This window comes from Podarcis muralis, chromosome 11 (genome assembly GCF_964188315.1).
Source record: "Podarcis muralis chromosome 11, rPodMur119.hap1.1, whole genome shotgun sequence".
Taxonomy (NCBI): Eukaryota; Metazoa; Chordata; class Lepidosauria; order Squamata; family Lacertidae; genus Podarcis; species Podarcis muralis.
This window is the reverse complement of record NC_135665.1, coordinates 4,774,171-4,796,678: the sequence shown is the minus strand read 5'-3', so window position 1 is coordinate 4,796,678 and position 22,508 is coordinate 4,774,171. Positions and strand designations below refer to the sequence as shown.

Sequence of the window (22,508 nt, the reverse complement as noted above, 5' to 3'; positions counted from 1 at the left end):
GTAAGGGTCGATTGACAGCTGATTTTGACTAAATAGTTTCATGTGTACACACTCTCATACACGTGCTTTGGAATTAGTTTTGTCAAGGAAAAGCCTCCTGTTAGTTGGCAAATGAAATGGTTATTGAATGAGAAGCTCATTGGAAATTAAGGAGCTGACAGTTCCGCTTGTGTGATAACTGTTTCTGTCCTGTCCACAGTGTGGTTTAAATTATAATCAGCAAATGCAAAATTGCTGTCTCTTGAAGCAATATTGTTTCCCTTCAACCAGAGGCTTCTTAAATGAGTCATTTTAAGAAAGCAAAAAGCTTTGCCATATTTGTGTTTTCTTCTGTCCCTTCCCAGAAATAAATATATAGGATATGCATAGCCTAGTTTGCTCCTTGTATTCAGCCAAATTTAGACACACATCCTCTTGCAGTCTTCCTGTAGAGCTTCCTATTTTACTTGAACATTGATGATACTGTGTGATTCAGCAATGTGTGTGGTGGCTTGCCCATTAGACAACAGATAAAGCTAAAGCAACAGTGTTTGTAAGGGTCCTTTACTGAAACCAATTTGTTTCATTTAGACTAAATAACCCAGTATGTGTAAGCCATACATATCACAGGATATGTGTGACTTTAATCAAGTTGTGTGTGTGGCTGTGTGTTGAGTGGGGGGGACGTTTGGGCCTCTTCACAAACTGTAAAGGAAGAGAGTTTAGAATATACCTCAGTCAGTCATGCAACCTGCTATTTTGGAGGAACGTTGTTGGCTTTCAGCACTGCCTTCAACAAGAAAAGAGACCTTGCTTATCACTCTTGTTGAAATTCTGTGGATAATTTTGTCCCTCTGATTTGTGTACTGTTACAGTTGCTTGAGGGGACTGGGTGGCGCTGTGGGTTAAACCACAGAGCCTAGGACTTGCTGATCAGAAGGTCAGCGGTTCGAATCCCTGCGATGGGGTGAGCTCCCATTGCTTGGTCCCTGCTCCTGCCAACCTGGCAGTTCGAAAGCAACGCAGTGCAAGTAGATAAATAGGTACCGCTCCGGTGGGAAGGTAAAGCGCGTTTCCGTGCGCTGCTCTGGTTCGCCAGAAGCGGCTTAGTCATGCTGGCCACATGACCCGGAAGCTCTACGCCGGCTCCCTCGGCCAATAAAGTGAGATGAGCACCGCAACCCCAGAGTTGGTCACAACTGGACCTAATGGTCAGGGTCCCTTTACCTTTACCTTACAGTTGCTTGACCAGGTGCCTGCACTAGGGAGATGCCACTCCATGTTTGCTGGCTGGCCCCCATTTTATCATCTGTTCAGCCAGCTAGGGTTACCGGAAGATGTGTGGCAACAGGCTACTGGACGAGATAGTTGGTCGGATCCAGCAGAACTCTTCACATGTTCTTCTGCTTCATGTTTAGGGAAAAGATCATAGCTCAGTGGTAGAACACATGCTTCGGCCTCTCCAGGTAGGGCTGGAATAGACCACTGGAGCCGCTTCTGGTCAGTGTAGACAGTACTGAGACCGATGGTCCTTTGGGTCTTACTCAGTGCAAGGCAGCTTCCTCTGTCTGTTGTCCTTCTTATTCATATTCAGCATAATACATAAATGGGATTTGTCAAACATTCCGTAAAGCAGTGTTTCCCAACTGGTGTTCCGCGGCACACTAGTGTGCCGCGAGACGTTGCCTGGTGTGCCGCGGGAAAAATTAAAAAATTCGAAAGATATCCGGAGAGGCGGCCTTCAGGCGAGTTTTAATTTTAATTTTCCTTCTCCCACTTAATGCCCCACGCTCGCCCGAGCAGCTTGCAGTCCTCGGTAACCACGGCGACCCGAGGGAGGGGAGGGAACAGGGAAGTCGAGGGCGGCGGCGAGCCGCGATGACGTCAGTGGGCCGCGCCGCCTCGCCCTGGCACGGTGTGAGAGCCCCGGCTAGTGGCGCGAGCTTCGGAATAAGTGGGATCCGCGTGCGCGAGACCGAGATCGCGGGTAAGGAGCTCAGCCCTGGGCAGGAGGAAGCGGGGCCGCGCGTGCGGGCCACATCCCCACAGAGAGCGAGCCTCCCCCGGCCCACCACTCCGGGCAGGTCCACTCGCATGAGGGGGCGGCGATGGCAACGGCCGGCAGCTTGCCTGCAATGCCATCCCTCGAGCAGGCGAGGAGCCCGGAGGCTACCAGATGTGAGTCCTCTTTCCCACCCTGCTCGGGAGTCCAGAGCACTTGGTCGCATTCAGGATCTAGAGTGGGGAAGCGGGGCTTGTGTCTGGGCTGGACACATTGGGCTGCCTGTGCCGCTCGACCTGCGGGGAGAAATCAGGGTGGGAGTCACGACCGTGAGGCAGGGCTGCCAAGTGTGGCAGAAGAGGACTTGGCCGTCGCACCTGTCCTTAGGTAGGAGCTTCTTCCGTGTCGACCTGCTGCCCTAAAGTCTTGGCTTTTTTCTTGGCTTTTTGGCGGTTGGCACAGAAGGAAGGCAAGGGGGAGGGGGGAAAATTGAAACTTACACTTTCGTGCGTCCCTCCCGGCGTGACGCTGCGCGCTGACGTCACGGGGCTGTAATGGTGGTGTGCCTCGAGATTTTTTTCATGAAACAAGTGTGCCTTTGCCCAAAAAAGGTTGGGAAACACTGCCGTAAAGTATGAAGGTAAAAATTAAATGTAAGGAGAGTTCACGTGCTAAGAAAATACTAGGAGATCCGGATAATCATGTGAGTACCGAATGAGGTATTCTTTCTGCAAGTGCATGTTCCCAATGCCATGCTTACTTGGATAACTCAAATGCATTGAGGAGAGCCGTCAAGGGGAATGTTGGGTAAAGGGGTGCTTAATCTTTCTCCCATGGCCACATGCTCTCCTCTCAGCCCCCCACCCCACCCAGCTGAGAAAAAATAAACTGTGGGGGCTTGTAAGTGTCATTTGCAGGGGAGAATCAGCAAGTGGTCACAAGATTAAGCGTAATTTGACCACATTGTCAGGAAAATATATGGTTGCCTGTCCCATATTTCCTTCATTGTGTCTAGTTCTACTTGAGTCTGCTGCCTAGCAGTATAGTTGTAGGTCATGCTAATTCTAGTCCAATACTAAACCTCCAGAATACTCATTTAGACATTTGTAGGTCAGGTGTAAAGAGTATATCAAATGGGATGAGGGAAATCTGCATATAGTAAAGTCATAAAATTCAATTTAAACAGTCTTATGCTGAAAACAGGCCATATCTAGTGAAGCTTCTTTGATCTTACTTGTACATACAAAATCTTTTTTTTTCCTTTTTAAATTTGTCTAATAGGATGTAATTATTACTCAGCAAGATGCTGCAGTAAACTCTTTGCATTGTGAGCGTCATCTTTCTTCATTTCCGATTAGTAGTCATTGCTAAGCCTTTGGAAATCAGGTAGATCACTCTTTCTCATCATCATCTGTTCTGTCTCACTATTGATCTGCAACAATTTTGTTTGTTTGTCCAGGGAAGTAAAATGATTTCTTTTCCAAATAAGAAATAGACGTGGAAATGCAAGTATTGTAGCAAGCTGACAGTTTTTGAAACCTGTACAACTGTAACGAATGGAATAGGATATGAAAGACAAATTTGTACCGTCTAGGATCCTCAGGGTGCCTGACTTACAGCCACAGGGTTCTTTCCTTATGAAAGCAGACTCCCGGTCTCCAACAGTATGTATACAGTTGGATCGTTTATAGATACACAGGAGGCTGCCTTATACTAACCTAATTTGCAGTAAACTGAACTGAGGTAAGACACAGTTAGTAGTACCGTATTTTTCGCCCTATAGGATGCACTTTTCCCCCTCCAAAAATGAAGGGGAAATGTGTGTGCGTCCTATGGAGCAAATGCAGGCTTTCGCTGAAGCCTGGAGAGCGAGAGGGGTCGGTGCGCACCGACCCCTCTTGCTCTCCAAGCTTCAGGAAGCCTTGGGAGCCTCCAAACCAGGTCGGGGGACAGCGGGAAGGCGCGCTGCGCCTCCCCGCTGTCCCCCAGCTTGTGGGGCTGGCAGCGGGGAGAAGCGCGCGGTGCGCCTTCCCGCTGTCTCCCGAACTGATCTGGAGGCTGGTGACGGGGAGAAGCGCGCTTCTCCCCGCCGCCAGCCCCACAAGCTCAGGGGACAGCGGGGAGGTGGAGTGCCGCCATCCCGCTGTTCCCCAACCTGGTTTGGGCTTCAGGCAGATATCCTCAAGGCGTGGTAGCCCAGCGGGAAGTTGCGCCGGTCTCCTAAGGCTTGTGGAGAGCTGCCTGTTCTGGGGGCTGGGGTCGGGGGAAGCTCGGGCTTCCCCCGCCCCAGCCCCGCGCCTGGGGGGGGATTTTTTTTCTTTATCCCCCCCCCAAAAAAACCTAGGTGCGTCCTATGGGCCGATGCGTCCTATGGGGTGAAAAATACGGTAAGTGAAGAGAGACAGTAACCAGGAGTCTTGAGTTCAAATCTTGGCTTGGCTCAGCACAGTGCAGCAGTAATAAGGACTGGGGAAGAGTGAAGCAGCTGTGAATTCCTCTCTGGGAGCCCACACATTTGTGTGGCTTTGCAAATCCCTAGCTTAGCTCACAGTGCGGTGTGTCCATCTCCCTCAGTACTGTCTGCACTGACTGGCAGTGGCTCTCCAGGTTCTTTTCCCAGTCCTCCCTGGAGATGCTGGGGATTGAAGCTGGAACCTTCTGTTTGCAAAACGTGTTCAATAAGCTCTGGCCCCTTCACCCCAGAGAATGAAGATGAGGTAGGTATTGGCCATTTCCTACAGATATATGCGATCTGTGATAGTACAAGACTACATGTTGCCTCTCCAGGTTACATGTTAAAATAGATCTTGCTGTAAACAAAGAAATTAACCTAAATAAAGGTAGTAATTCACAAATAAGAATAACATTCTTGAGCAGAAAGACTGAACAGTTCTTTTCTCCTGACCTGCATTTTTCTATATTAACTTGAAGATGAAGTGAAAGATTCCTCAACTTTTTCTGGAAGATTAGCTTTAGGGAAATAATGCTATTTCACATTCTCTTTTCAGCAAATACACCTTTGAACAGTGCATGACCTAAGCATAACTTTTAGTTTCTTCACAACAATAGCCCCTGTGAAAACAGACAGAATCAACTCTTTTAGAGACAATAAGAGTTTGTGTGTTTGTCAAAAACTCCAGCTTTTCTGACAGGCTTGTACTAGTTTTTAGGACAGAAAGGACAGCCAAGTTAAGAGATCTCACAGGCCTTTCCTGTCAAACATAATATGAATATACAGTGGTACCTCTGAATGCGAATGGGATCCGTTCCGGAGCCCCATTCGCATCCAGAAGCGAAGGCCATCCAGAAGCGAAGCGTGACATCATTTTTGACTGCGCATGTGCGAGTGGCGAAACCCGGAAGTAGCGCGCTCCATTACTTCCGGCAACCCGAAAATACTTATCCTGAAGCTACTTCAGTGTGTACACAGTGTGTACACAGTGTGTACACTGGCTACACAGAGCCAGTGTGGTGTAGTGGTTAAGAGTGGTAGTCTCGTAATCTGGGGAACTGGGTTCGAGTCTCCGCTCCTCCACATGCAGCTGCTGGGTGACCTTGGGCCAGTCACACTTCTTTGAAGTCTCTCAGCCCCACTCACCTCACAGAGTGTTTGTTGTGGGGGAGGAAGGGAAAGGAGAATGTGAGCCGCTTTGAGACTCCTTAAAGGGAGTGAAAGGCGGGATATCAAATCCAAACTCCTCTTCTTCTTCTTCTTCTTCTTCTTCTTCTTCTTCTTCTTCTTCTTCTTCTTCAACCTGAGGAATGACCGTATGGCAAAGGGATATAAATTTAGATCCACATGCAACAGGCATTTGCCAAGTTAAGCAAGAAATCACTTGAGAGTTTGGAAAGTAGCTCCTGTTCTGTGATACAGTAATGTATACCTCTATAAAATGAGACAGGTGAAAATACTTTATACCTATTATTCTTATCTGTATGCAATAACTATTGCATATGTCCAGCCAAAATAAAGCAATTTAAAACAGTACCATTTTGTTGGCATCCGTCTGTCTCGAAAGACAATGGAGTGTGCCTCTGGGTTCAAAGTCAAATTGCTGGAGATTCACAGCGCCAACCTGTAGCTGTGGAGACTGGTACCAAAGTGACCTCTCAGGGGCGCAAGCCTGGGCATTGTGTATGGAGGTCCTGGGCTGCCCAGAAAACCCTACCCCTCTGCCTTGTTGATGTAGTTCAAAGGAAACCAGAGCAATACATTTGGCACCAGCTTGGCTGCAGGAGTTGCCGGAAAGAGGTACACACGATCCCATCCAACCATATTAGGGACTCTATTTTGGATGTGTGCTGGGTTCTGAGCATTTGAGACCAATCGGCTACCCTCACCTGATTTAGCCAGCGGCTGCCAGCCAGTCAAAACCATTTCCCGAGGTGTGGCCGCTTTTGCACGATGACAGCTTCTAGGATCCACAGGTGAGAGCTGAGTGCAGGGTGGGGACCAAAGTAGATTATCTACCCCAGAAGGAGCATGCTCTGTCCCCCCCCCCAAGATACTAACGCCCCCCTAACACCCCAAGCTCCCCATAGGTACCATTAATTTTAGTGATTTGACTATATGCTTTGGGATCATGCAGTAATGTCACTAGGAGGGAGGCTACCGCTGCACTGCTTTTCTTTAACTACACTAGAGCTGCAGTGTCAGAAATAAGTGAGCTGGAATTTGCAAATGAGAATGATAGAAGTGCATTTTCACTTTCACTTTTCTGCGCTTGGTTGCAGATGTGGCTGGGTGACATCTGGTTTTAGTGATATATCACCAGCTAAACACTGCGATATATCAATATGTCACGATATCTGAAATAAGGAAGGAACTATGCAGAAGCGAACAGGACAATGTCCTGTATGTGCTTGGAAGCATGTTTCTGTATGTGTGTCCCACCAAATAGCTGATTGCTGCTATTGCTGTTGTTTTGTCAGTGCTATTGCATGTGCAGCTCAATTGGGGTCAGTGTTTTTTCTTTCCTTTTCTCTACACTTCCCAACACCCTTGTTCTCTTTTTATGTAAGGTCTCCTAGAATCTAGATGAGCTCTATTCTTTATAAGGAAACAAAAAGGTAGTGTTTTAAACTGAAGTTATCCAACACAGCCTAGACTGCAGGAACTTAAAATAGGAACCCTCCCCTTTTCCTCTCCTCATCTTCTTTGAATGTAATGCAAGGAACAGCTGAAGAACTCACACAGTGGATTGAAATTATTAAAAATGCATGTATAAATTCCTCCAACATTGTGAAGAGCACACGCCTAAAACCAGTTCCCGTTGACACACATGAAGAATGTTGTTCCTCCAGATTTGTAAGGCTGTCAACCTTGTTGTGTTATGTGACTTGGCTAAATTCAGACTGCAAGCCCTCCTTGTATGGTTGTACCAGGGCAGGGTCTGCAGAACTAGCACAGTCAGCTTCTCACAGAGGAATTAAGTAGCTCAAGAATAAATTAAGATATCTGTTTTTATCATTATCCCACACAATCCAATTCACGCTGAGCTATGAATTCTCCCCTCCCCTTCAATTTCTCTTTCAAAATACTAGGAAATGTGTTTTATATACCGTATTTTTCGCCCTATAGGACGCACTTTTTCGCCTCCAAAAATGAAGGGGAAATGCTGAGCTCCGCACGCCCCAAGCTTCGGGATTAGCGCAGCGCTCCGCTAGCCATGGGAGAGCCGCGCGGTTCTCCCATGGCTAGCGGAGACCTTGCCGGCGCCCAGAAGCTTGGGGCGCGCTGAGCTACGCACGCCCCAAGCTTCGGGATTAGCGCAGCGCTCCGCTAGCCGTGGGAGAGCCACGCGAAGTCGCCCAGCTCTCCCGCGGCTAGCGGAGACCTTGCCGGCACCCAGAAGCTTGGGGCGCGCTGAGCTCCACACACCCCAAGCTTCGGAATTAGCGCAGCGCACCTGGGGGGGGAAAAATAATTCCCCCTCTTTATTTCCACCCCAAAAAACTAGGTGCGTCCTATGGACCGGTGCGTCCTATAGGGCGAAAAATACGGTAGGTGTCCCTAATGGTGGGTTGCCATAAGTCCGTTCCCCCTCAGACATGTCCGAGACTTGAAGGGCGAAATCACCACCTGGAGGGAATTTTTTTAAATTGCCAAAATGTCTACTTTTTGGGTGGGGGAGGGACAAAAAGAGCACGCGTGTGCTGCCCAGAGTGCCGGATGTAGGAGGCTCGGAGAAAGACAGAGCTGGTGGGCAAGTGAGGTGGGGAGAGAAGGAGGGTGGCTGGGCTGCTGCTGGTGATGTGAGGGGATTGCGTGGCAAAGGGGGAATCGGCATCACAAAGCCTATGCTCCGCTTTGCGATGCTGTACGGGGTTGCCAGGATGTCTGAGGAGGACGCAACAGGCATGCCCCCCTGCCCTGTTGCTCCTCCTCACACTCTGCCAGAGCGGAAGAGAGGTACTTAAGGGGCTAGTCCATCAAAAGGGGGAGGGGAATTAAAGTTTTGTTTGTTACCACATTATGTGTTTTTGTTTTTATACTGCAAGCCACCCTGTGATCCTCTTAGGAAAGCTGGTATAGAAATTCAAATAAACAAATAATAAATTGAAGTGAGGGGAAAGCAGGAATCCAGCTTTCCCTTTGAGGAAGATTTGGTCTGGATTCGTTCACTCCGAGCAGCTCCTTCCCTGAGGAGGCCTGAGGGACTTGGTGTCTTGGCACCAGAAGGCTTGGGCCGCGTGTGCAAGAAGCGAGCTGAGCCGTACCCTCGGCAGTGCCTCTTCCTCTTACCTTGCCTCCCCCACTGGGGGGCAGGAGGCAGGCTGGCCAGCGTGCAGTGGATCTTGGGGCTTAGGCCACTATGGTGGAGAGAGAACCCCCTGGGGACATCTGTATGAGTTCGAGGGAGAGGAGAGGTGAGGTGTGCTGTGCTGTGCTTCCTCGGCTGGCTGCGGGCTTGCAGCCGCTTATAAATCTCAACTTAGCCTGGAGGAAGCACGGTGCACAGGAAGGATGGACAGCCATCTGTCATGGCGGCTTTAGTTGAGATTCCTGCATTGCAGGGGGTGCCAGGGTGGACTAGGTGACCCTGGGGATACCTTCCAGCTTGACAAGTCTATGATTATATGAAGCTGACCAGTGGTTCCTCCAGCTCAGTATTGTCTACACTAACATACAGCAGCTCTCCAGGGTCTCTTCCATCCCTGCCTGGATGTGCCATTGGGGATTGAACCCTGGAATCTTCCTGCACCTTGTCCATGGAAACACATCCTGGCATCATTGATCCCTTTTAAATTTCTTCCACTTACACCAAACTCTGGGCTTTATTCTTCACCAGGTTTCTTTACCTAGCTAAACACTCATTACAGCTATGATATTTTTAATGTAATACTTTTTAAGATCCTATAGAAATCTTTACAAAAGGCAGTAAATATATTACCAAAAAACCCCTTTCATTTTAAAATACATGATGATGTATTTCCTTTCTTTTGTGTATCTCAAAATCTTTATAAGACATGGAAGTATGTCTATTAATAATATTGGATAAGCAGTAACCTACTTTTTGTGGGGAAATTAATTACCAACAATAATTGCAGGAAGGATAACATATCAGGGAGAGGAGATTACTCTTTGAGCCCAAGAAGGAATATTCCTGCTTGAAGTTCTGCCACATTTAGTTGCCAAAAGTGTGAACTCATTTTCAGGCTTTATACATTCATTTCATGAGATTTATACACTGCTTGATGATTAAAAAACAAAACCTCAAAGTGGTTTGTATTGATTTCAGCAACATATCTGTAGGCAGGGAAGAGGGAGTGTTTTTCAGTTTGAGGGTGCTGTCCCTCACAGACGACATACGGGAGGCCACTTCCAGTAGCAGGCAGGGCGAGAGGGATAAGAAAGTAGAGCAATGGGTGTGACTCTTAACCTTTGTGTACAGTAGGCAACCATTTCTATTCCAACCATAGAAATGCACACACATTCTCCATGCAGGCAGGAGGCTTTATCCCTGTTCAAGAACACATTCCAGCCAGGCAAAGCCCCAAGGAGGCTGTGGAGCAGGGTCAGTGAGGGGTGGGGTCAGGGGAAAGGCCTGGAGTGCCAAATTTATGAGAGTTTGACCAGATTTGGCAATGGTTGGAGTGGAGCACGTGGCCTTTGCCAACAGAGAGCTTATGTGTGTGTTTTTGCGTGTGCGTGTGAGTGCTTTCCCTGTCTAGGAGAGACTCCTGGTTTTGTGAGGAAGGAATGTGTTTCAATAATCCATTTTAAGAAAGACACAGTATTCATGTAAAACAGAGGAGTGGAGTACATGGGAGGCAGTTGTGGCACTTAACGCATGCAGAATATGTTTCCTCTTCCCTTGTTTATTCTGCTTGGGTGCTCTGCCCATGCAGTCCCGATAGTTAGAACTGGGATGCAATGGGGTGTTGGCTGGCTGGGTCTAGAGTCCCAAAGCAAGATACTTGGAGCAGAAGTGTTAGCAGTGTGCTTTAGTTCAGGTTGCTCACTTTTTGTGCAAAGCGTCCTTACAACAAAGTTCCCCACAAAAGAACTTACCCTTGTGCATCAGATAAGGCCTGAGAGATACAACCCTATGCTGCAGACCCCATAGTCTGAACCAGGGATGCCAACTTGAATAAAATGCCCACCCTGCATAATCGATCACATGGCGTGGTGCATGTACACCATTTGAATGGCAGTGCCCATCAACTTGGGGTGGCTGTCCCCCTCAAATATTTTATTGGGGGGACGATGACGAAGGGACCTCAGCCCCTAGGAGTTGGCTTCTGTGGTCTGAATTCTGATCTACTGGGTGATGTTATATATACCGCTGGTGGTGTGGTGCAATTGGATGCTAGTTTGTACCATATCCAATATTTTGGCTTTATTTGCACATCACAGTAACCTAGACTAATCATGGTTTAGGAAGTACAGGCAGTGCTCTGGTGCATGTTTCCTAAATACTACTGCCCTTCTGTGCCATGAGCAGAATAAAATAAACCAGGAAGTCTTAGCTTTGCATTATGTCCAAACCAGGGATTGTGGTTTGTTTCTCTCTAAGAAGCCACAATAACTAGCCGACCTGAAACCATGATTTGTTGTTGGTTTGCTAATTGTGCTTGGTTATGAAAAAACAAGCCATGGTCCCTGCTTTGGATATAATATGAAGCCAAATCTTCCTGGTTTGCTCAATTCACCAGTAAAGAACATGGACTCCTGTTGATTCTAGAGCTGTACAGCGATACTGACATGAGAGTCAGAGCGGGCCTAAATGACTGCTTGTCTCAGTCTTTCAAGTCAGCTAGTGGTGTAAAACAAGGCTGCATTTTAGCCCCCACACTTTTCAACTTTTACATCAACAACATAGTCCCACATTTAGTCCAAGCTCACTTTCCCTCTTCAGTACTTAGAAACAGGAAGGTGTTCTGCCTGCTGTATGCGGACGATATAGTCCTTCTTTCTCTTTCCCGTCTGGGCCTTAAAAACTTCCTGGAGGCTCTCAGTTCATATTGTAAACAAGAAGACCCCCTGGTTAACCACTCCAAATCCTGGTCTTCTGAAAATGTAGCCCCCACTATAAACGGATGCTTGAGCACCATGATTTAGAGCAAACCCATGTTTTCAAATATCTTGGCGTCCTTTTTAATGAAACATTGACTTATAAGTGGCACATCAAGGTGGTGAAAACCAGAGTGCAGAGAGAGATTGGGGCTCTGATGAAGTTTTACTTCACAAAGGGTGGAAAACAGTTTGAGCCCGTGCTAAAAATATTTGGCAGTCAAGTGCTTTATGGAGTTGAAATCTGGGACGAGGATAAGAATGCTATCAAAGGGTTAGAAATGGTGCAAAACCAATTTTGACTGTTTCCCCTACCCATGGGAACAGCAGCTGTACTCTTACACATGGAAGCTAGATGGCCAACATTAAGTGTAAGGGCTAATTGCACCAGATTTAATTACCTGAAAAGACTGTCCTCCATGCCTTGCGAGCACTTGCCATCCCTGTACTATGCGGAATTGGAGAACAGCCAGTGGTGGAATCTAACACCCAACATTACTTGAACTCTTATTATTTCCATAAGGTAGAGGAGATTACATCCACAGACAAACACCAACTAAGTGATTGGTGCCACTGGACAGAATTGCTACATGATCTGCAAGCGATTAAATTCTCTAAATGCTCTGCTTGGTTCCCCATTCTACAAATGGTCCGTTTTAGAGCCAGTTACCTGTCAAATCTCGGGCTCGCTAAGATTCGCTTTTACTGGGCTGTGTTTTCAGACTGTGCCCTCCAGCATCCTAAAAAGACTCTGTATATGTGGGCACCTGCAGGTGGAAGACATCTTGCACTATTTACTATATTGCCCACCCAGGAGGCGATTTCTCACCTTACCTCACCGTACAGGAAAATGTCTCTCCTGGCAGAGAAGGTCCTATGGCTTCTTAGTGATGTAAACGCTTCAGTGACTCATAAAATTGCCCTGTTTGGCGGCCAAAAAGAAAACCCTGGACAATATAGCAGTGAACTGTAAGGAAGACACAGAGATCTAAATAGAGACTATTATTTGTGGCGCGACACCACTTTTGTTTGTATTTTGTTTTTGTTTTGTTTTTTAAGATTTAGATTTTATTTAGATTTGTCATGGCCAGTTATTTGGATTGGATGGAATATATTTCAGTCTGTTTACTAAACTTGTCACATTTAGAATTGATGCACTTTTCTGAGGGCTGTGGTTCACTAATCCAATATTGTCAAGCACTTATATGAGTGTGCTTTCTACAAGTGTGTGTTTATGCTTTCTGTCTCTCACAAAGCAAAATTGTGTCCCAACACTACTTCAGCTAATTCCAGTTGAAAGATTGGCCACTTCACCTTGTAGAAACCTTGCGCAATATAGATTAACAACCTGATCCTATGCAGTGTAACACTCACTGAGCTTTCTCCCAAGTACAGTATGTATTACCGTCTTTACTCAAGTCTAATGCGCCATCGAGTCTAATGCTCACCTCAATTGTCAGAACCTTGAAACAACAACAACAAAAAGGATTTGCTGGTGAATATAATGCACATTCGCAAAAAGTGCACTCTTCACAACAATGAGTTTTAATTATGAATTCAATTTTACAAAAAACCGCTATTATTTGATAAACTTACTAATACACTAAAAAATTAAATCTCAAAAATCTACTGCTGTTTGTAATTAAATAAACAGTTTCCTGTATATCCTAAAATTTGAAGTGTATATACTGTTCTTTGGTGTTTCAATTACTAAAATACAGAACTAGATGACAGGCTGTAACTTAATCTAGAACTTAATAATAACTGCAAGATGAAATTTTGCTCAGCCCCTGTGCTTTGGGACTCCCTGCCTGTTGACATTAGGCAGCCACCATCACCCATCCCGGAAGTAGATGCTCCTGGTAGCAAACTTTGCTCCGGGATGCGAGCAGAAGTTGCACGCCGGCGGCAGCGGGAGGCCCCATGTTAAGAACAGACCTCCGGAACGAATTAAGTTCGTAACTGGAGGTACCACTGTACTGGGCATAGCCAGACACTTGATTTGGGTACATCTGTTCTTAAGTTTGCTTTAAATGGTTTATTATGCTTAATTGTTTTTAGATATTTTAAACAGTTTTTAAATGAGGTATTTTTTATCTTATTTTTATGCTGGCTGGGGGGCGATGGGAGTTGTTGCTCAACAACATCTGGCAAGTCACAGGTTCTCACTATCATGCCTATGTAACTGTAGCCAACGTTAGAAATAGATAAGATCTGCACACTAATGTTTGTTTGTTTTTTAAAGTTTTTAAACAGTTTTCAGCAGAAAATAAAAGCCTGTGCTGGTGCAATGCATTATAACCCAATGTATATTTTTTTTAAAAAAGTATGATAAATTTGATACAAAAGTTAATTGACATGAACCCTTTCTCCCAACAGTGGCAAGTCTGGTTAAGCAACAAACCTAAGAACTGTGATTTATGCTGTGAAGGGACTATGTGGGTGCTATACTCAAGTTCTGCTTATGTAAGACTTCCAAAGAAGGGAGGCTGCCTGGTGGGAGTTGAAAGTTGGCTTTCTGTTTTAGCAGGCTTGCAGCGCTGTCAGTCACAGAGCAGCCTTTCTGCAACTGTTACTTAACATCTCCCGTTGGATTTCATTATGCCTTGGCCTCAATAAGACCGGGCTGCCTGTGTCTGCGTTGGACTGGCCTGCTTTTTCTTCATGCTTTTCAAGACTTGCTTACAAATGGTTGCTCGGAGTTGAGGGACAAGCTGTCCTCTAGCACTGGAGTGGGAAAAAGCTGCTGTGTGAGAGGTGGAGCTGGTGCTGTGTTCTGTGGACAGCAAGGCTTAGGAAAGTGGGTTGCAGATGCTTTGTGAAGTGCCTTGACCATCACCGCCTTGTAGTGGAGGCTTTTCTGGCCCTGGTGTCTTGTCCTGTTTTAACCTTTATCTTCGTGTGTGTGTGTGTGTGTGTATGTGTGTCCCCAGGATTTTGTTTTCTGTGGGCACCCTCAGGAGAGAACGATGGAGAAGCAGAGCCTATGATTTTCAACTGTAATTGTTTTAAGAAATAATTAAATTAACGCTTCTGCTGGCTGAGCTAACAGCTTGACTGAAAGGTGTATGCAAAAAAATTAGCCAGCATTTCCAGTTTTAAGCTAGCCAGGCTTTGAAGCCAACAAGTGTTTAAATACAACCAAATGAGGGATAAGTAACTAATACTTCCCAGGGGATGGTGGACTTTTCACCCACAACAAATTACTTGTGTTGATAAGTTGTTACTTGTGTTGATAAGTTGTCCGTTCCCCAACCTGGTTGGGCTTCAGCTTCCATTTGCCCCAACCAGCTTGGGAAGTTAATGGAAGTTGTAGTACAAAGCATCTCCAGGCTGCTCTAAAATACGCTACTTTTAAACATAATGAAAATGGCACAATGTCTTTTCTTCAAATTAAAGGCATGCCCCAGAGGTCTACCTGAATTGCTCAAAGCATTTCAGTTTTTCATATCAGCTTTTCAAGTTAAACATCTCACCGGTTAATATGAACCCTCCCCAAAAAACCGCTGGCCCAGTCACAGATTTGAACAGCTGTTTTTCCCCATTCAGTGTTTCTAAAAGTTGGAGAACTTGTCTATCTCACCAAAGAGATTTTCTTTACTAAATTTCATACATATAGGGTAATTTTAATTATTTTATAAGGAATGGAATGTACAGATTTTTAAATGGTAGAATACTTAAAAACAACAACAACCACCTCTCTGCCATATGTATTAAGCTAAGGGAGTGTTTTTATAGTTTTCATTTTTCCTGCCTGCTGGGCGCTTACCTCTCACTCCTTTGGTGAAACTTTTCCTCCTTGAATCCACTTCCTCCCCAGCCCAGGACAAGGGGGGGGGGGGGGGTCAGAGCACCCAGGGTCTTATGATGCTCCCAGTCTTTTTAGCTATTCAACAGAGGGCCAAGCAGCATGTGGCAGCAGACCTGCGTCTTTTTTCAACACAGGTCTGTATTAATAACACGTGACGCCAAGGGGCAGGTGCAATTTAATGTCCTCTGAGCTCAGTTCCGGTTAGGGCATCAAGTTGAGAGAGAAATGGGAGATGGATTGTGGTGGAGTGAAGTAGCAGGCAGGGGGAGAGAGCTCAGCATCCCTGCAGCACACGGTTACAAGCAGGGTGGATTTGATTTAAATCACGATTTAAATCACTAGTCAGTAAGACTTGATTTAAATCAATTTTTTACAGAAAGACTCATTCTTGCTAGTATAATCTTAATATTTACAACCAGATGAAGGTTTCATTTTTCGAATAATAAATTTTCAGAGTAGTTTTTACAGTTATATCAAAAATTACTGACTTTCACAATTACAGTGCTACCTCGCGTTACGAACTTAATTCGTTCTGGAGGTCCATTCTTAACCCGAAACCGTTCTTAACCTGAGGCACACTTTTGCTAATGGGGCCGCTGCGCGATTTCCATTCTCATCCTGGGGCAAAGTTCTCAACCCGAGGTACTACTTCTGGGTTAGCGGAGCTCATTACCCAAAGCGTTTGTAAGGAGGACGGTACGTGACCCGAGGTTCTACTGCATTGCTTCTAGTACACAGCATGCAGAAATCACATATAAAGCACTGGTTTCAGTAATTCAATGTATGCTGATTCATTGTTTTATACTCTTGTAAAGGAAAACACACACACTCATGAACCTGGATGTCCTCTTAAAAATATCATCCATCTGCCTGATTTAATCTACGTACTTATTTTCTGGCAAGGTTTTGGTGGTTCTTTTTTCTCTTGGCTTGTATGCGGTGCTGGTGAAGCTCCCTAATGAAAATACAAAACCAAAGTGTTTGTAACCCGAGGTACCACTGTATTACAGAAAGATCCCAAGACCTGTGGAGTATTCTGCTCACAAGACTGCACTTTCATTTTTACTGCTTCACACTTGGCTACTTGTGCAGATCTATTCCACTCCAAACAATCTATTCATTGAACCTCTTGGAACTTAGCATTTAAGAGATATGGGGTTGATTCTGTGTATATAAATTTGCAAAGGAACAATGGGTTTAATTTCCCCCCCTCAACTCTATATGTTTATTTTATAACATTTTTCCTGTGAAAAGGCATGTTATCTCTGCAGACACAAATTCACACTTTTGAGAACTGCAAAAACAAGCACCTGTGATACTATCATCTTGTTAGAAAAACTGCCCCAAATAATCTTACAGAAACCTCTGGAAGAGCATGACATTGTGAATGGATTAATGGAATTCATTTACCAAAACATTTAAACATTGCATATAAAGTCTCATGTTACATAATTAAAAGCAAATCTTTATTTCCTGGACTATAATGTAATTTAAATAGAAAACTATCTTTATAAAGAATTTTCTTCCAAAAGCATTTTATTTTTTAAAAATCCAATTAAATTTTTTTTAAAATCTGGTTTAAATTTTTTAAAAATCTGATTTATTTATTTTTTTATTAAAAAATCATTGTTTTTCATCCACCCTGGTTACACTCCTTTCCTCTCTCCCATGTTACATATATTTGGAACAGGCCCGTGTTAACAGAAAGATATTTTGTCCTTTATGTTGGCCATTGTGACTATTTTATATTCTTATTACCGATCTGGCATATTTCCTCTCTCTAGTGCACCTCTAAGCTTTATTCCATGCCCTCTTAACAGACTCTGCACTTCAGATGCTGATAATACTGTAAGTCCTGGAATTTTTGCATTTAGCTAATGTCTGGCATCATGGCACAAGTACGCAGCAGCTCAGTAGGAAAGCACATGTCTTGCGTGCGAAAGGTCCCAGGTTCAGTCTTTGGCATCTCAGGTATGAGTAGGAAAGACTCCCGTCTGGAACTTTGGAGAATCGCTGCCAAACATTGAAGACAGCACTGTACAAATGAACTGATTCCTATGTTCACAAGAGACCTTTGATTAAAATAAAGGACTTAACTCCCATTCCTGTGGCTTTACAAAAATGGATGTGCCATCATTTTTATAACGTCAAATGTTTAATTACTGGAAACCATGGCTTCCCATAGTGAGGAACTTACCAGCATTTTCTTGCTATGGCTGGTTCTGTATCTGTTCTGTTCTCACTTGAATGTTTAGTCTTTCATTTCACAACTACAGAATTGTAGATTTCGTCAGCTGCAGATCTTTGTAACAGCTAGATCTTACTAGAAATATCCCTCTGTGCTGAGCATTTGCTGATATCATTTAATATTACAGCGAGTGCATTAACAAGTCCCCAGTTCTCAAGATCTGTTTGCAGATATTGTGGGAAAATACTGATGGATATACAGGCAGCATACGTTTTAGGTCCATCCAATATTTGCGTAACCACGCATGTACACATTGCACCGAACCCGGAAGTGACCCAAAAACATTACAAAAACATCCCAGAAAGGGGCGGGGGAGCAGAATGGGGTGTTTGCAGGCTTTTTCAATAGGTGTTACGGTTGCACACAATTTCACACAAGCATGCAGTGACTGAGAATGCAACCCGTTTGCAAATGGGATATTGCCCATAGTCTGGCCATTTTTGTTATATGCATCACAATCGGACTTAATGTTTATAACTTTTCCTTTTTAAAAAAGAGAACAACTGCCAAGGATACTTTATTGTCTATTTATTGACATTTCTCTTTTAAGTAGTCACCAATATATGCTTGCTGTGATATTAACTACTCATGATAGTAGCAAATTGGCTAATGATCAAATTCTACCATAAAACAGTTTAATTACAGTTAGGAAAAGGTACGTTGTACATTGAAATAAATACAAAAATCATAGTAACTTGTCTTGTGCATCTTGTGATTGAACAACAAAAGGTAAGGGATTAAAAACAGTGTCTCAAGTTCCATACTTATTGCCATTCCTTCCTCCAGTGTGTGCATATTGTTAGGCATGTATTCAGATTACACTGCTAAATAAGGGGTTGAGCTGTTTGTCCCAAATAGTGCATCAGTATTTCTAGACAAGTGAGCGACTTTGACTGTATTGCTCTTACTATAATGATGAAGACTAGTACTAGCTGGTTCTAAGAGCTACACATAGGAATGAACTTTTTAATTCTTGCACCAGTAACTTCCCCTTATTTTATAGTTCCAGGTAGCATCAATGAATATAACTATTGGAGGCTGGTTGCACAAAGCTAGTGTTATATAAGCACAAGGCATGGTGCTATTTGGCTGTTATTGCAAGATGTTGTGCAATCTTTTGGTTAAATGTTAGTAGACATTCATTAGACTTCACGAGTAACAGCTGGTTCCCCCAGCTTCCCATGTCTGACCTAAATTTTAACACCTGGTAGACTATATGGACTTACTGAAAAGGTTTTTCAGTAATGCAGTCTGCTTGCTTAAAGAAAAGATAACTTCCTTAGCTTGAAACTATGCTATTTCTTTGGCTACTTCAAACAGGAACTGAAAATTAAAATTTGAGCCTGTGAATTGTTTGTTTAGCAATGTGTGATAGCTAAGCAAACAAAGAAGGGGATTTTCCACATTATGGAAATAAGTTTCTGTTGGTGTTTGTGTTGTCAATTCCAGACAGTTCCCTACAAGCAAGTATTGAGTATAGTGAATTGAGTCAAGGATAATTCACTTTCTGCACGAGCAAGTGAAGGTCATGTACATCATTTTGAGAAAGTTCATTTGGTTGGCACAGAGAGCAGAAGAGCTGCTTCTTCATATTATCTTGGGTGAACATAAGACGAACGTGTGTGATCAGGCCAATGTCCATATAGTCCAGCATCCTGTTCTTACAGTAGCCAACTGTGGGATTCTTGCTTTTAAAGCCAATATCTTTGCCAGTTAAAATGTTATACTTTTATATTAGATGAATTGACGTTGACATTTTCCCAGTTATATGAAGAATGAAATAATACGATTCCCTCATGCTCCCAATAATCTACTGGAGGTTTATATCCAACATAACACTATTTTTGTAGTGTATTTTATATTTATTAACTTTTGATTTGTTAACATATGTTTATTATAGCTTTCATAGATGCTACTGTAGTATTGCTAATGAATTAGTGAATATAAGTATTTTCAGATACAGTTTAATATTAGCAGGTCTTCATCTTGCACCCCAGCTTCCACCTAGTTAGAATGTCCACACACCTTTGCTCTGTCCAAATTACCGGTACTCTGATTGTCAGCCAACAATCACTTCTCTTTTTATATTCTACTTCCTTTTGTGACTCACACTCGCATCTCAATATCCTGAGTGCTGTCATTGCCTTCTGATAAGTGTCACACCTCAAAGTCAAATTCGACTGCACTTAATCTTCCAGGGGTCCTTTTCCTTTACCCATTTTACTTTCCAGAAAGTACTTTTTTTAAAAAAAAAACCATACTTACCACATATTTTCGAAAAGAAGTCTGACCGTATGTCCAGGAAATGACATTTCCAAATGTTCTTATCAACACATTATGCGTGTGTGTGTGTGTGTGTGTGTGTGTAAGTAAGTAACCTAATATATATTTTGTATATATGTGTCTAATGCACTTAAATGTAATCGGATTTTGTTTTTATTATTATAGGCCAATGCACAGCTAGTTCGAGACGTTGACATAGAGAAAGTGTGCTCGTTTGAGAACCCTTATGTAGATGCAATAAGGTATTTATGGAATGACCCTGGAATCCAAGAATGCTATGACAGGCGGCGAGAGTATCAATTGTCAGATTCTACTAAATAGTAAGTATAAATGGGAAGATATTTTGGATAGTAATGCTTTAGACATATCTCATGGGCAGCTGTTTTTCAAGAATTATTTGAGGTGTCCAGTCACTGGGAATCTTAGTTTTTCAAACTTCCTTTCTATCTGAATTAAGATACATACCTTGATTTATTTTAGGATAATGTATACCACTACTGATAATATACTTAGTTTATAAATGTACATGTACTCCACTGTCTTACTGCATAGAGTTTGATGAAAACTGGCACCCTGAGATTGTAAGCTGTGTGTGTGTGTAGATACACACACTAGTAATGAACTGCAGGCCTGATACAGGCACGCACAATTTTTTGTCGCTTACCCAGAATTTTTGGCAGCAGCATGAAGAGAAAAAAACTCACAACTAGATTAGATGATTTGCTACCATTCCCGCTTCCTGTGTCTTGTTGGTGACAATATCGGCCACTGCACAGCAGTGATACCTACCTCCAACAGCTGCAGCACAATGCTCTTCCCAGGAAATCATATGAAGAAAGATCAGGGAGAGGGGGTGATTAACTCCTCATCTCAGCTGATCTGCATGGATCAGGCGAGGAGAAGGGACTGCGTCCTGTGAGTAAGAAAGTGTGCATGTAGAATGTGGAATGGCCACACCCACCACGGGCATCCCCCCCCCCCAACCTTGAAAGTTAGCCACTGGTCTTTAAAGCGAAAAATAATTAAACATACCTGCCTTATACAGGTTTTAATTAGATGCTTTTCTAGAGTACAGTGGTACCTCGCAAGACGAATGCCTCGCAAGACAAAAAACTCACTAGATGAAAGGGTTTTTTGTTTTTTGAGCTGCTTCGCAAGACAATTTTCCCTATGGGCTTGCTTCGCAAGACGGAAATGTCTTGCAAGTTTGTTTCCTTTTTCTTAACACCGTTAATACAGTTGCGACTTGACTTCGAGGAGCAACTCATAGAACGCGGTGTGGTAGCCTTTTTTGAGGTTTTTAAAGACTTTGGTATTTTTGAAGCTTTTCCAAAACTTTCCCGACACCGTGCTTCGCAAGACGAAAAAAATCGCAAGACAACAAAACTCGCGGAACAAATTAATTTCGTCTTGCGAGGTACCACTGTACTATTTTTTCCCCATTTAACACTTTTCTTTATTTGAAGATTGCACAAAAATACAAAAAAATGAACATACCAAAAACAGACAAGCAAACAGAAAAAGAAAACATCTATACTATACATTAGTGGAAACCAATACCATCACATATACAGTGGTACCTCGGGTTACATACGCTTCAGGTTACAGACTCCACTAACCCAGAAATAGTACCTCGGGTTAAGAACTTTGCTTCAGGATGAGAACAGAAATCGTGCAGCGGCGGCACAGCAGCAGCGGGAGGCCCCATTAGCTAAAGTGGTGCTTCAGGTTAAGAACAGTTTCAGGTTAAGAATGGACCAATGGAACGAATTAAGTACTTAACCCAATGTACCACTGTACACCCATATAACTTCCCTCCCCCCCCCAACTCAACATTCTGTGTAGTTATTTAATCTTATTGACATTGTGTCTTTTGAATATTATTCCTTATATATATATTTTCTATTTCGTCTGAATATGTACTTTACAAACTTAGTCTAGGCATATCAACATATTAACCTTAGAGCAGTGTTTTTTCATATAATCCTCAGTGCATTGCCATTCCTTCCTTTACTTCTGATTTGTCTGATGTCTTGTGGCTACTGTTAACTTTGCCAGTTCTATAAATTCACATAATTTACTTATCCATTCCTCTTTTGTTGGGATAATAACTCCTTTTCAGTTTTTTGCAAGTAATAATCTGGCTGCGGCTGTGGCATATAAAAATAGCCTTTTCTTATCCTGTGGGATGTCTTTCCCCCAAAATGCCTAATAGGTATGCCTCTGGTTTCTTTTCAATAGAAATTTTAACTCTTCATGAATACATCCTCAGAAATTTTAATTTTTTTCACAGCCCCACCATGCATGCATCATTGTCCCCTCAGCTTTATTACATTTCCAATATAAATTGTTTTTTAATTTATATATCTTTGTGAGTTTTGAAGGTGTCAAATGTCACCTGTAGCACATTTTCATTAAATTCTCTTTAATAGTAGTGTTGTTGTTGTTGTTGTTGTTATTTAGTCGTGTCCGACTCTTCGTGACCCCATAGACCAGAGCACGCCAAGCACTCCTGTCTTCCACTGTCTCCCGCAGTTTAATAGTGTAACCGGCAGTAAAGCGTATATCCGACCTCCAAAGCCTTTCCCACTGTTCTGTATATATTGTGTGGCCGATATCTTGCGCCCATTTGACCATAACTTCTTTTATTTCCTTGTCTTTTAAGTCC

General features: G+C 43.5%; 1 protein-coding gene across 1 annotated transcript in view; it reads left to right on the top strand.

Moving 5' to 3' along the window:
• LOC114606268 (guanine nucleotide-binding protein G(q) subunit alpha) overlaps nucleotides 1-22,508 on the top strand; it is a 91,925-nt gene that overhangs the window by 41,892 nt on the left and 27,525 nt on the right. The window contains exon 3 of the mRNA XM_077936003.1: nucleotides 20,006-20,160. Within this exon, the coding sequence (XP_077792129.1) occupies nucleotides 20,006-20,160 (155 nt within the window). The remainder of the gene's footprint in view (nucleotides 1-20,005; nucleotides 20,161-22,508) is intronic.